This window comes from Trematomus bernacchii, unplaced genomic scaffold (assembly GCF_902827165.1).
Source record: "Trematomus bernacchii unplaced genomic scaffold, fTreBer1.1, whole genome shotgun sequence".
Lineage (NCBI taxonomy): Eukaryota > Metazoa > Chordata > Actinopteri > Perciformes > Nototheniidae > Trematomus > Trematomus bernacchii.
Window position 1 is genome coordinate 993,426 of NW_022987662.1, and position 15,815 is coordinate 1,009,240.

The window sequence follows — 15,815 nt, forward strand, 5'->3', positions numbered from 1 at the left end:
CAATTTCCTTGTATCAAAACAAAAAATTAAGCACGTTCACATGCAGCCATTTAAAAGTGGAAGAAGGACAACACTTCCCTGTTTCTCTCAGATAAAACCTCTCTGTCCTTTTCTTTCTAAGCAGCGTGGTGAGTGAGTATGTGATGGATTCACTCTGCAATCCATCCTGCCACACAGTGTTCCCACTACTTTCCCGCCTCTCTAATTCCGTCCTCTGTGTCTCTCTAAGCGACGGATGGATGGCAAACATCCCTGAACGACCCGCACACCTTTACTTCAACTCAACTGATCGTCAGCTCTCTGCTAACAAATGGATAGAGAGGAAGAAAGAATGGGAGAGTGCGACAACAGAGAAATTAGAGTGTGGTAGGCAGAGAGGTGGAAATGAGCCGGCAGTGGAGGAGCAGGAAAAAGCAGTAATTGAGTTGAATTGTGTCCCCGCTGGCTTGTTTTCTGGGTACACGAGGACAGCATGAGATGTGCGGATGAGTGAGGAGGCTGCTGACACTTCATACGGCTGCAGAAAGTGACATCCTTTCCACAGATAGACAGCCTAGCTTCACATTCTGATGTTTTCCCAGACAAAGAGATTGTTCCTCCGCTGTGTGACTGTCAAACAGGTCTGGTGAGGAATGGGCAATTACTGTTTTGGGGGTTTTAGGGGGAAATGATTCAAAATGCAAGATTTTATTTTTGAAACTAAGAAGCAAAGTTACAGAGAAAAGTCAATTTGAAGGAAGCATTCAAAAGGTTTATGTTTCACAAATTTTAACAATGTATTTTGAACTTATCAGTGTTCCCCGATTTAAAGGAAAAACCAAATGGTTGCCTGGTGGTCATGGGGGATTGTGGGTGATCTTTAAGTTGATATGGAAACATTTATAGAAAACTGTTACACACACACATCCATTGAGCATCATCTCTCAAAACGCAAATCAAAATCAAATATTGGCTCTATTTTAGCTCATTTATTGGTCCCTACCAACCCCTGAAAAAAAAGATATTGGGCTCTTTAGCTGCTAAATATGTTCACTACAACCTGTCGGTCTGCTGTTATCTGCCAAGCAGGTAGAGGTTGAGAACTGCTGGTTTCTAATAGCTTTTGCGTGCTGCAACTTAAAGCAACACAGTAACAAAACAATGAGCAGAATATTTCGCTTTTCATTCAAAAAGTCATATTTTAGTTCCAATGAGTGGATATCATAGAGAAAACAAAAATAATAATGTTGCTGAGAATTGGTTAAATTGGTTTTCTATTAACGATTTGCAAGGAGGCTGATAAACTCATGAAAAACAAAAACCTCAATATGTTTGGTTTAAAAAAAAAAAAAAACATTATTCAGGGGGCATTACATTTCCTTCAAATAGTACTTGCTGTTACAAAATTCATTAAAAAAAGACCTACATTTAATTCCTAGAAGACACAGTTGGCTGATGATAATAGCATGACAAGGTAAAACTTGTGAGAGGGTGCATCTTGAGTTGCGGACATTTTGCCAACTGATTCCCTCCTCCAGAAAGTTAAAACTAGTGCTTGAAAGTGAGATTTACAAGTTGAAATGGCGTATATGAGTTTCACAAACTGCTGTTTTGGATTTATTGAATTAACACTTCCATTTTTACTCTGCAGTTTAGAGCTGAAAAGTCTATTGAATCAATCCGACAAATGTTTAAGATCCCGGTTTGTGATTTTCACGGCGACTGCCTTCCCTTTGATACATTAACTTATTTTTCCCGTTAAGACTGACTGAGGTTCAGCGGGAATAAATGCCAAGGTCTTATCACGCTAAATGCCAATCTATGTTTGGCTTTCACAGAACCATTAACCGTTAACCTCTATTCATCTGCTGATTGGCCGGCGTGGTCCAAGTCAAACACGATCAATAGAGCTTCCTTTTACCCTCCAACCAGCCTTGGCAGAAACCTTCGATGTATTGATGAGTTCATCCGCTGGCAGATCAGCAGGAAGCTCAATGGGCCCAAAGAAACTCTTAAAGATCCTGTAAGGAATCAGCTGGCCAAACACACACAATACAACTCCTTCATCTTTATATAAAGTATATTACGAGTGTCATTTATAAATCCTGATGACCTTCATATGACCGTCACTGCATTAAGCTGTGGCCAAAAAAAGGTTCGACAACTAAATTCTGTAACCCAGTGCTGTTGGAAATCAGACTTAAAATGTCAGATCAAGTGTTTCACTAAAGTAACTCTGGGCTGAAATTGCTTTAAAGAGGTCCTATTATGCTTTTTGGAGATTTCCCTTTCCTGTAGTGTGTTATATAAGTTTTAGTGCATGTAAATGGTCTGTAAACGCCTCCATTGGAATCCTTTGTTTACTTCCGAAACACAGTGACATCACTATGTCACACTCGTGCTTCAATTCCAACACATTGTACATGACAGGCTAAGGGGCGGGACATATCAAAGCATCAATACACCCCTATGACATCCGTATTACACCCTTATTTTACCCATGTTACACCAATATTACACTGTTTTTAGACCAATATTACAACCAAGTAACAGCTATTGTACGCCAATATTTCACCTTAATTACACAGTTATTTCTACCCATATTACACTGTTATTATTCCCATAGTACACATTAATGCATCCGTATTACACCACCATTGTTACACCTGTATGGCACGCATTATATACCCAAGTTACCCCCATGTTATACTGTTATTACCTGCCTGAAAAGCTTCCATTGGACTCCTTTATTTACTTCAGTAACATAGTGACATCACTATGTAACACTGGCACTTCGATTGGCTAGCCCTCCAGCACATTGTGCTTCTCAAAGTGTGGTCCGCGGACCACTGGTGGTCCGTGAGTGCCCCCTAGTGGTCCGTGAGTATATTGGTAAAATTTCACATTTGAAATAAATACATTTAAGTTTTCCGCACTCTCGCGGGAATATCTCCGCAATGGAGCGAGCTTAAGTTTTACCTTCGATTGCATGATATAGCCCAGCGCAACACCTTCATCACACATGTTGCCACCTGTTTGTACCATTTTCAGGCGATCTGTAATCTGTTCTAGAAAAACGATGTGTTTTGGGATATTTGTGGAGTTAGGTGGTCCGCGAGTGTTTTTTTATTGGTTAAGTGGTTCTTGGTATGAAAAAGTTTGAGAAACACTGTTGTAGGTAAAAGGTTAAGGGGCGGGACAATCACAACAGAGCCGGCCAGCTAACCAATCAGAGCAGACTGGGCTCTGGTTTCAGACAGAGGGGGAAAAGAGGTGCTGCAACACAGGCAGTATGAGAAAAATAAAGAGCTTTTTGAACATTAAAGCATGAAGACATGTCCCAGTAGAGACACTACATACACATATGAACCTGAAACTGAGATAGTAGGGCCCCTTTAAATCACATAGCTCAAAGTAACACATTGTACTGGATTAACAAAACAAAAAAATAAATGTATCTGAAAAAGAAAGAAATCAATAAACATATTGTGTAAATAGGAGATAATGCAGTAGTTAATATATTCACTACAGAGATATCCCAATCAGAAACCCCTTAATACACCTTCCTTTAATAGGTTGTTTGGCCACACATCAAAGTGTTTAAACGTCCTAAATTTCTCTTTCTTCTTCTCTCTAAAACTGGCAGAGGCTCTTATTATTCCTCACGGTGCTCTCCATCATGACTTGAATCAAAGATGCTCTGAAACAGCGGGAAAAGCTTTGCCACGGTTCAGTTTTGCTTGTTGGACAACGGGGTAAAGAAAGGAAGAGGGAGGGCGAGGAGAGATAAGGGAATAAAGGAGGAGAGGAGAAGAATGAAAGAGATGGAGGTGAAGAGAAGAGGATTGGCAGTGAGGGAGATAAGCAAACATGTAAAGAGAACGTCTACTTTTGATGTGTTTTAATAGAGCATCTAACAACAAGGCCGGGAAGCAAAATAACTGATAACACACACATTCACACACACTCTGCACTTACTGGACTACACACACACAGCGTGGCCACCCACATGACCACAGCTGACATTTTAATGAATACTGTCAGACTCTTCTCTCCCGTCATACATATTGAATTGTGCAGCTGCCGAACCCTCCCAGATGTGACAGCAGCTGTGTTTCCATCTGAGGATCCTTAGAAGCAGCGCATTATAACTAATGCACTCAATGTCTTTACTTTGCTCATTATGAGACAATTAGTGATGGAGACACATTTGTGAAATGATGACAGAGTGGAAAAATATCAATAAACAAGTGCTTGTTCGCATCACTGGGAGAAGTATTCACCTAAGTTAAAAAATAACAACGGAAATACTTCTATAAGTAAAAGTATTTGAAGTATGAAAAGTAGTTATTATACAGTAAAATATTACCGTCAGCTTTTGTACTTTAATGTATGGTGTTGTTGGATTAATATAAGCGTACTGCATTGATGTATTTCACTGCTGTAGATATGTATTGTTGTTAATTGTCTAATTTACTCTTTTTATATAGTTCAATATATCTAGCAATATAATTCAATCTATTAGTAGTTCATATTCTATAAGATCATCACATGTTTGTAGCTTTGTTGCTGGCCTGTGAAATCTACATTTCACTTAAAAGTTGAAATAACAGCCCTGTTTTTATCTGTTTTTAACCTAAAAATAGGGAAAATGTTTGTCGACCAATAAAATAACACTTCATCTTTGAGTCCATTAGACCAAAAAAATAAATTACATTCAAAATTATCAAATGGGTATCTTTAACTTGACAGCAAGGGTGTGAAATGTGTGATCTAAAAAGTAGAAAAAGCTGTCAAACAAATGTAAAGTGAAAACATGCTCTGAGATTTAGTTGCATTAAATGGAAAAAACCCAAGTAAAGTACAAGTAACTCACATTTATAATTAAGTACAGTACTCTTCCACACGGTCCAACATATCAACCGATAAAATGTAAGCTGCATTTAATTGCTTTGATAAAAATGTACCAAATTTCCCTGTAAAATGTTAAAAAGGCATTCATGACTTTATGGAAAACGTAGCCACATTTCAATGCTTAAAACCCTACGGTAGTAAAACGGCGTCTGTTTCAACACTTTCTCAAAGATTATAATTAGCATGAAAGGAGAGAAAGAGCTAAATTAGCGTCAAGACCCGACAGAGAAAGAAGGAGGCGGTCGATGAGCAGAGAGGAAGAGAAGAAGTTGTTTATGGATTAATGTACAGACACCTCTCATCACATCTGACCATCTTCTACTCTCTTCTTGTTTGACCATCATGAAAGACGTGACAGCGATCAGAATTAAGCCCTCGGTATCCAACAGTCTTTGGAGAGACACTTCTTTATTGATGAAGCCGGCTGTTATCTACGTACAGTAAAAACAGCCTGAGTTCAATCCGCTCAGTGGGAGGTGAGATCTCTATCCATCGCCTTCATACACAGCTTAATTCAATTGGAGAGCAATTATCGACCGCCCGAGGCTTCGAGATCCTCGTCGGTTTGTGTTCCCATCAGGGAGGCTTGCTGTGAAGGACCCCCCCCCTCTGTATTGATGTGCTGCTGAGTGTAAAACACCAGAGCAGACTTTCTCCGTCACAACCTCAGCATTCAAAAGAGTGTGAACCTGAGACGACAGGTGATGCTTGTGTCTCTCAGTGATGTGTTTAATGAGTATGAGAGCAAGTAGAACAAAAGAATAGTCTCATTTAAAGGGGACCTATCATGCAAAATGCACTTTTGTACGTCTTTTATACATGAATATGTGTCCCCGGTGTTCCAGGGAACTCACCAAGTGTCAGAAAACACAACCCTCTCTATTTTCCTCCATACCCAAATCTCTAAAAAAGGGGCTGCAACGGATCTGATAAAAATAGATCCAGATTTGAACACTTTCCTGACGTCAGGAGGAGACAGCCACGGCCATTGCCGTTTGAAAGCGCTGGAGACGTTGTAGTACATATGCCAGGCCTCTAGATGGTGCTGTTGCTCACAGAATCAACCCTTGCTAAAACAGATCTAAAAAATGTCAAATTGAGCAAAATGAGGCATGGCTAAAATGCATGATCTGTTTGGTATTTTGAAAAATATTTTCAAATATAGCATGATAGGTCCACTTTAAGGAATATAGTACAATCAAGAACAACATAAACTACTTATACAGAGGTGGAATAATCTAAGAGGAAGGAAATCATTTAAATTCTACATAGGAGGAAACATTTTTCCAGATCTTTGAGACATTTATTTTGAGTTCTTAGAAAAAAAAGTCTGAATTCTGAGAAAACATTTCTGAATTTTGAGAAATGTCAGAACTTTATTTCTGACTTTTCTCTCAAAAAATCACTTTCACATGTGGCCCTAATCATCTTCCCTGAAATCCCACACGGTTTTCACTATAAAGGTTTTACTGTAGCATTTATTTCATATTTATGATTTCTGGCAACGCTCTAAAGTTATAAGTAGGTTGTTTATTATTACTATTTGGGGATGGAGTGGCGCAGTGGGCTGTGCGTTGATCATCAGATCAGGGGTGGCGTTGGGGAACTCCAGTTCGAAACCCGCCACTGCGTCAGGCCGTTGTGTCCTTGAGCAAGACACTTCATCCGAATTTGTTCCTGTGGGTACTGTCCACAGTACATGACCGTTACATGTATGATATGTGTGTAATGTGTACTTGTAAAGCGCCTTGATGACTTCGAGGTGTGAAGATGGGCGGAGTGGCGCAGTGGGCTGTGCGTTGATCATCAGCGTTGGGGAACATCAGTTCGAAACCCGCCGCTGCGTCTGTAAAGACGTTGTGTCCTTGGGCAAGACACTTTACCTGAATTTGCTCCTGTGGGTACTGTCCACAGTACATGACCGTTACATGTATGATATGTGTGTAATAAATGTAAGGAATTATTATTATTATTATTAGGATTCAGAAAGGTTTTAAAGGCTTTATTGTTTAATGCACATGAGATTTTCTTCGGAAACAACTATGCTATAGCTAAACTATATTAACATAAAGATAAAAATACATAAAGTGGAATCCAATAATGCCTGTGAAAAAAAAAGAGATAATGGTGCAAGTAAGTTTCAGCAATAAAAACAAATATATACATATAAGATATGAGGGCTTCACTAACAATCATTTTTTATTATCGATTAATCTGTCGATTTTTTTGCCAGATTAATCATCCAAGATCTTTGTGTGAAGCTGACCGTTGAGCGGCCCGACCAAGTAAGGAGGCAGAGGCAGAAATCCCAAATATAACCCGGTGTGGGCCTTTATTAAAAATCATGAACACATGACACACAGCCTCAATCTGCTGTTTCTCCCTGCACACAGCCTGCAGCCACAAAGATCTCACACCCCTCTAACCCAACAAGAAAACAGCACCTAAATACACACAGAGGGTGTTTCTCAATCGCGAGTAAAGCTGCTTCAGAGCCACTATTTCAAGCATACTACGTCATCGAGTGCCGCCGAAGTACTGTTCCAATCTCCAGTATACTTGGAAATCTACCGAGCCCGGCGTACTCCGTTTGGAGAAATATCGAGTGTGCACATGAGTAGACTTCGCGGTCTTAAAATCCCCACAATGCTTTGCGCACGGACCAATTTCCCCAAATCTGTGGCGGAAGATGTAAGGCGGGGCCTCTCATATGACGCACACCTGCACACTTGCTAGCGTGTTCCACACTTCGTTTTCCGAATGCCAGGAAGTATTCTTGACTCGCTTCTGAAGCAAGATGCTCGGCAGACATGTGCTACCAAGCAAGCGTACTCGCGATTGAGAAACACCCACAAACTAACAAGACACAGGTGAGGGTGGAGCAATTAGACACAGGTGAGGGGGGAGGAGCCATCACAGGGCACCAGTTGAACACAATCCCCAACAATTAAGCTATCCAACCCGTAACGGAGGCCGAGATCTATGGGCCCAGAGATCACCTCCGTGACACTTTGTGTCGTTCTTTGTCGATCTACAACATACTTTATATTCACTTAAATATGATGCAAAGGAAAAGAGGAAATCTCATTTGAGAGGCTGAAATGTGCCTTTTCTTTCAAATGACTTTTTAATTGATTAGCAGTCGCTTCTTTTTCTGTCAATTGACTTATTGATTGGTTGACCTATTGTTGCAGCTGTCTATTGTTTTTTGCTCAAATTGTACTTTTCTAATCTGACTTCCTTTTTTTACATTACAACTAAATAATCGACAGACACCAAATCAATTACTGCGTTCAATCAGCTCCAGAAATCATGAATATAAAAAGTGTTTCAGGTTCATAGAAACATGTCACTCGACGACAAATGATAACAAGAGAACAAGGAAGCAGAACAAATAAATCTCTGCTGAGGAAAAAACTCAATGCCACCGTCATAATAAGCTTTTTGCTTTTGTTATTGGATATCATGCCAGACTGAGACAGAGAAAGACTAATGTAGTGTTTGTTCAGTGAAGGAGGCTCTCAGCACTCATTAATGTGCTCTATTGATTATCACTCTTTGTGTTTTGTCTGAGATAATTTGTCCTTTTCAAGCACCTTTTACATTAATACTTTTATATTCTACTGAAACCAAGTCCATTTATATTTCCTCACCATAAAAGCTGCTTCTAAGAGCTCATAAAGCCACCGGGGTTACCAGCCACATTCATTCAAGCAGAGAACACTTTTATGTACTTCAACATCTTGTTTATACACCGACAATTTGCAGTTATCTAGTCAGGCTGACATCAACCCTCTTACTACACAACACCAACATATACAGATAAATAGAAAATAAGAAATAAAATGCCCTAGAATAAAGTGATTTGAGAGGCAAGCTGATGTTTCTGAAGAACACAGGATCATAAATTCAGCTTCCTGTTTTTATTGTGTTATCAGTAAATCGCATATTGGAGACTTGTGACGCATGTGAGCTGCTACAGATCAAATATACTGGCCTGTGGAGCAAATAAAATAAACAGATGCACCGGTGATTACAATCCTTTCAGAAATACACTGCAGTCACAGAGAGGACAGATGTTTTACACATTGGGAATAAAACCATAACTTGAGTTACACTGCTGACTTCCTTATTTAAAAGGTGTTTGAATCCAAATCACAGGAACAGCAGAGGATCTGCCGCATAGCTAAAAAAAAGAGGACCAAAATATATTTGGCAAAAACTTGAGTGTGATATCTCCTCAAACTTTGTTGTTAATTATTGGCAGAAAGTGACTGCCGGGTTTCTCACAATGATGTTTTGCCATTTTTAGTGAATCAAAAACATATTAAAAGTGCATGTTTTTGATTATTTGCTGTGTTTATATAAGGAGAAAGTAAAAGGGACTGCATCACTCACAGTACAGTCTGCATCAAGTTAAAGGGAGTTAGATATTGATCATCTGATCTCATATTTCACTTACAATTGGAGGGTTAGTTTAAAAAAAATTACAGTAACATTAACTAATTTCTTAGGAAAACCTTGGATTGCCAGACGTCTCCAACCCTTGGAATCTATCCAATGATGCTTTGACTTCAATGTTCATTCTCAAACAACCTATAGTATATGAATGTCTTATATCTTGTATTGAGTTGTGTTAAGTAAACATGTGTATACGGGTCTCCCTGAGGTGTCCTCTCATGAAGACTTCACTTCACACCATTGTGTACTTTAACTGCTGGCTTTCCAAGAACTGCAAAAACATAGAGACACCAGAACTGAATGACCCAGCTGAAGAGAGCAAAGGAGAACGATTGAATAACCTAAATAAACAAAGTAAGAGACATAATGTCGACGATTCAATAAGTGAATGATGTGCTAACATAAAGAGGTTGTATTGGATGCCTTTCATGCAAGTAAACTCCTGAAATCATACTTTCCTGACTCCAGTCTTTTTCCTGGAGATGTCCAGAAATGATAAAATACACAACAATGTACACACAGACTGTGTGAAATCCCAAGCCAAAACAATGACATTTCGTCACATTGCAGATGCTCCCTGCTAAAGTTCAGTTAGCAGGATTCACACTCTCCTCAGGGTTTCTGCCACTTCTAAACGTAAATATGCATCAGATGACTCTTGGACTAAGATTTCCAGGAAAAAGCAGGAGAAGTTGAGAATGTTGTTCCCATTTACTCCCCATGCCATGGTTTTTTATCTTTGAGCTGTCAGCTCTCGCTAAAAATTACAAAAGGTGACATCCTCTTCTCGGCTCAGATCACTTTGCTCTAGAGACCAACTGCTGAGCTGACAAAACTTTCCTTCACTTCAACACTTCTCTGCTCGCTCTCCCGCCCACACACACACACACACACACACACACACACACACACACACACACACACACACACACACACACACACACACACACACACACACACACACACACACACACACACACACACACACACACACACCACACACACACACACACACACACACACACACACACACACACACACACACACACACACACACACACACACACACACACACACACACACACACACACACACACACACACACACACACACACACACACACACACACACACACACACACACACACACACACACACACACACACACACACACACACACACACACACACACACCACACACACACACCACACAACACACACCACACACACACACACACACCACACACCACACACCACACACACACACACACACACACACACACACACACACACACACACGGAATTTGTCTCAGGAGCACAGCAACAGTGAAGCTCAACTCCCTAGACAGTTGTGAAATATGAACGTGAAAGCATCCGACCTGTTTCATTCAAATAAAGACGAGGCGGCTCGTCCACAACACATTCCAGCGGGAGAGTTTTCAGCCAATAAACAAAGATTTGTAATGATTCAAACATTAACATGTCCATCCCTAGACACAAGGAGCTGTAATGATGTGCAACAAACACTGCATTTGAAATAACCGACAGCAAAACGGAGGTGATACTGAGATAACTGTCACAGCGATAATATCTGATAACAAGCAGGTTGTCTGCAGACACCAAATGCACTGAATACATGTCAACAACCAAAAGGACTTCTGGAGTTAAGGAGTAAGAACTTCCAAAACTAGCAGGAGAATAGAAATGGCTATTTTGAGACACAAATAAATCCTCTTAATTTATTCAACTTCAAAGCACTGCTGTCGTTTCCAAAGACAATAAAAGCAAACCCAGCGAAAACAAGGGAAAGAGATTAAAAAGCGTGACTTACTTTGAGTATTCTTCATTATCTCTGTTGCAGCGAGAGTCCTTGTGTTTCTCCCAGTCCTTGCCATGTTTGCATGTGGTCAGCAGAATGATATCTTCCCCGTTGTGGATGTGATACAGAGCGTTCCTCGTCTCAGAACCGATGCCAGTCAGGTATCGCTTCCCTTTGAAAACCAGCAGGTACTTCCTGGAAGGCGGTGCATCGTTGAGCGTCAGATAACCCATGCCCCCTCCTTTTAGCGGGTGCTCCTTGGAGAATAGAGGGATGGAGATATCAAAGTTGGGTCTGAAGTTGACCACATCTGCGCTGGCTTTGGCCAACATGGCCTGGCCCACCTCGAAGCCCAGGTCCTCTGTGTAGTCCGGCCAGGTGCCAGAGTACAGGTTGAATATGATGTGGTTCCTGCCATCGTTCCACGTGGGCAGGCTCTGGATTCGGAGCCTGGCGTTCTGGACAAACTGAGCCGAGAGCTGGTCCCTGTCCAACGTGTCCACGGCCAGGATGAAGAGACAGGCCCTCGAGGGGTCTGTGGTGTGGAAGCGAGACTCCTCGATGGACGACAGGATCTTCTGGTAGGTCTCGGAGATCTCGTCCCCTCTCTGTGGAGGGTAGATGTAAACCCTGAAGCCCGTCTGGCAGCGAGCGAAGTCGAAGCAGGTTTCCATGCGGCAGCGCTTGTTCCTGTAGATGTTGTCTCGGATCGCTCGGCGTTCACGAGGCGACGTGTGCTGGTGTTGGACCTGAGGGCTGTCCTCCTGCAGACACACAGTTTATATTGAAAAAAACATGTCTATTTCATCAATCCATCAACACTGCATGATCAATTCTCAGCGAACAAATGAGAAGAAAATAAAGCTCTCCTTTAAAATGCCATAAACTCTGTTATCATATTCCAGTTTTGCCTTCATTTTAAAAAGATACAGTAGACGGTTACATTTTAAGCCTTTACATGGTTAATACAAATGTATTTTCCAGTAATATTACTCTTTAAATCTGACTCTGAATAGTCATGAAGCGCCCGCCTGATATTTGCCCTTCACATAACTTAAACGTGCTGTACCTTATTGGAGCATTTTACATGCACCCCCTTTGACAGCATTTTGCACGTTTGGCAAATCTGTGGCCTCCCAGTTATTCTTTTTATGGTAATAAACAAGATCAAACTGGCTCAATACAAGACACAGAGCTGACCGTTAACAGTCAAGAGGCCATGAGTCACAAATTGAATAATATCTGCATTTCCCACACGTCATAATCGGATATCGCCATTTTGTGAATAAGGCCTAATTCAGAATATCCGTTAAATTACATGACCAGTATCAAATCCAGAAGATTGTCATATTAGGTTGACTATTTATGCATTCACAAATGTTTGCCCGATAGGACTCACTTGACCATAATGCAGCACTTACAACCAGGAAAAGACAACACTTATGGATTTAGGATATCAAAATCTTAGACAATTTCAAATATGTCAATATATCAATATCCCAGTCCGATAGCCATGTGTACCTCCTGCTCTCCTCCCTCCAGGTACGGCTCCAGCAGCTGGGTGGACTCTGGCCAGTGCCTTGGGGGTCTGGAGGGGCTCCTCTGGGGCAGGGGCTGGTACACCTCCTGGCTCTGGTGGTAGTACTGGTAATCCGGCTGGTGGTACTGGGGGTACTGGGGAAACTGGTGATATTGGTACGGCTGCTGCTGGAACTCCCCGATTTGCAGACCCCACAGGTAGACGAGGAAGAGAAGACCGGCCCCCACAGACACAAGCAGGTACCGCTTCTTGGCCTGCATGTGTGCTGTGGGGGGGGGGGGAAGAGGAGGAGGTGGAGGGATAGAGACAGGAAGAGAGGAGGAGGAAGAGTAAGGGGAGGATAAAGAGGAGGACGAGGAACTAGGTAATGATGAGGAGAGGAGGAGCAGGGAGGTAGACACAGGTCCGCTCGACCCACAGACAGGCTCTCTATCCACAGCTCGGCATGTTGGGATTTGGAGTCACTAAAAGAGAAAAATAAATATTAATTAATTACCTTACAAGTTACTAATAAAGTCTCCAAGAAATGCGGTTACTAAACAAAGTCAAACTTGTTGGCAACTTTTTCAAGAGAAGGCTAGACAAATATCAGTGTAAAGATTTAATAATATGCTGATCATGTGGAGTCCAATGAAGATCAAAATAAATCTAAGAAATAAAATAAAAAGAAGCCATGTGCAGTTATAGGTGTCAGGTGCAATAGTTTGAAAAAAAAACGCACACAAATAGTCCTTCAAATAGCATCAAATAAAGTCAAACACTGATGCATGCCACTGTAAGCAATATGTTGTAAATCAGAAGTCCTTCAAGAAAACCAGAATCTAAAACAAGTGCCATTCATAATGTTGCCAATTCAATGTCTTTGACTTTTTGTAGAGCTTTTTACCTAATTAGATATTACTAAAGCCATTTAGCAAACAGCATTTGTAATCCTTGTAACTACCTGTGCAGCAAACATTTTGAGCAGTAACCGGTGTGTCCGGGTTGTGCGATTAAATTGTGAATATATCCCAACATTCGCATCAGTGAAACTAGATTAAAATGCAACTGGGGCAAGCTTAATAGGTGGAGTTTTAATGAAGAAAGACGAGGATGTGTGATGGTAAACTCAGCACTAAACTGCAGGATTTCTCAATGAGGAATGAGGATACATGAGGAAACACGTGGAATATCTGTACCGTTTAGTAAGCGATCTCCATAAGTAATGTTTGGATTATAGTAATGATTTGTTTCCTTTGTTTTCGGTCGCCTGAGTCCACAATGTAAAAGCTACAACACTCGGTGCACTGCCCTACCTGTTTACAGGAAACACCTGTGGTCCCGGGAACAGATCCGGACCTCCGCGGCTCCCCTCCAGCCGGAGCACCGCTCCTCAGCTCGGATACACATTCTCCAGCTCTACGGCCCAAAACACCCGATCACAAATCCATCCACGAATCTGAAATGATGTTAAAAGCAGGTTTTCCCAGCAGTCACTGAGCTCTGCGTCCGTTGGGAAGCCCAACACGGTGCGCTGGCTTCATCCTCCCCCGCGCCCCCAGTCTCAAACTTTGATTTTCACGTGCACGAGGCTCCGGCCGGGCGAGCACGCACCTTTTTATCCGCTTGGCAGGTATCCGAGGTGGGAACACACGATCATCTGCCAGAACAGCCGGGATAACACCGACAGCATCCATCCAGGATTAACTGCTGTGTTAACATGCATGGCAAATCATCAACTGCCATCACCCTTTAAAACAAAAAAAGGAAATCCCAGCAAGACAAGATCCAAACTTTTAAATGTTATTCCACCTGCTCGCCGGGTGAGAAATAAGCAATGATCAGCATCCCAGGTGAGGTAAGGGTATGCCGGCGCACCTGATCCGGAGAGACGCGCTTCGATAAAATCCCATTAGGTGCGTCTTCACGGTCTGACAACAGGCAGCGGGGTTTCCTCAATAGGGTGAGAGTGATAGAGAAAAAGAACAACCTGAGTGCTGGTGTTTCGGGGTTATTCCATCCTGACTGCTCGCCTCCAGCAGACCCGCTGTCCTCATGTATCCTTCCTCAAATCCTCAGATGGATGTGGACTGCGCCACCGTGCAGCAGCAGCAGATAAACCCGACACACTGAGGGGGGTTTGGAGCAGGCATGGCTCTGATGGTGAGGTGAAGGAGCTTGCAGTGATTCAGCATCTCTCAGTCTGCATTTCAAGCTTGGTTTTTAATCAGTTTAATAATGTAAAAGTCATCAGAAATGTATTTGGAAGCAGTAGATTCAACCAGGTCTTTCATATTGACTTTGCCATTCATCTTTACAAACCAAACTCCATTCAGAAATCTGCAAAGTAGGGGTTAGTATGCATTATCTGAGTTTAAATCAGTTGGAAAACATGACTTCCAACAGGCACATTTTAGGCATGTTGGTTGCATCTTTTGTGCAGCTTGTTCGAATAAGATATGAACTTACTGCCCCTGCACTAAGAAAATTAACACGTTGACTTTAATTAAATGTATTATGTCAACAGATTCCACATAATTGTATTAGGTTAGTTGAAAGCAATATATATTAGGTTTAATTTCATTTTATTGCTTTCAACTACAGTTATGTGTAACATGTTGAATACCTTAATTAAAGTAAATGTTTCAGATTTTCAGTGTAGGTTCGTCCCATCAGTAAACATAGTCGAGGTTGTATTTTCATGAAGTGCTGCCTGGTGCTCAATGGATGCAAATTCACTCTCAGCGTGTCTTGTTGGGTTTCTTATAATTAAGAAGATTTCTAATGCAGTTTGTTGTTTTCCCTACAATTTACACGAGTGAATTAGGCAACACTTTCGGGCTGTTGGAAAGTTTTGTAATCTGCATGCAATTTGTCTCGTTTGCTGCACTCTGCAGGCTCCCCTTGAGGTAATGATAATTTAGTTGCAAATGATGTTAAAAGGATTTGTCAAGGCCTGTCAAGGTTTAGTGAACGGACTCCTTGCCAACCTAAACCACTTTTAATTAAGCCCTAGCTCATTTCATCTCTTAATGATTCAGATATTCAGCCCAATGAATCAACTTTGACCACTTATCCTTCATCTCTCCTGCCCCTTAGTCATGTTGCTATTATTTGCACCGAA

The 15,815-nt window shown here is 41.5% G+C and overlaps 1 protein-coding gene across 1 annotated transcript in view; it reads right to left on the minus strand.

Annotated features, from left to right (window-relative positions):
* The window catches only part of LOC117486878 (exostosin-1), a 308,682-nt gene extending 294,435 nt beyond the window's left edge, over nucleotides 1-14,247 (minus strand). The window contains exons 1-3 of the mRNA XM_034135461.1: nucleotides 14,008-14,247; nucleotides 12,694-13,176; nucleotides 11,185-11,936 (exon numbers count right to left, since the gene is read on the minus strand). Of these exons, the coding sequence (XP_033991352.1) occupies nucleotides 11,185-11,936; nucleotides 12,694-12,972 (1,031 nt within the window). The 5' untranslated portion in view covers nucleotides 12,973-13,176; nucleotides 14,008-14,247. The remainder of the gene's footprint in view (nucleotides 1-11,184; nucleotides 11,937-12,693; nucleotides 13,177-14,007) is intronic.
* Between the last annotated feature and the right edge of the window lie 1,568 nt (nucleotides 14,248-15,815).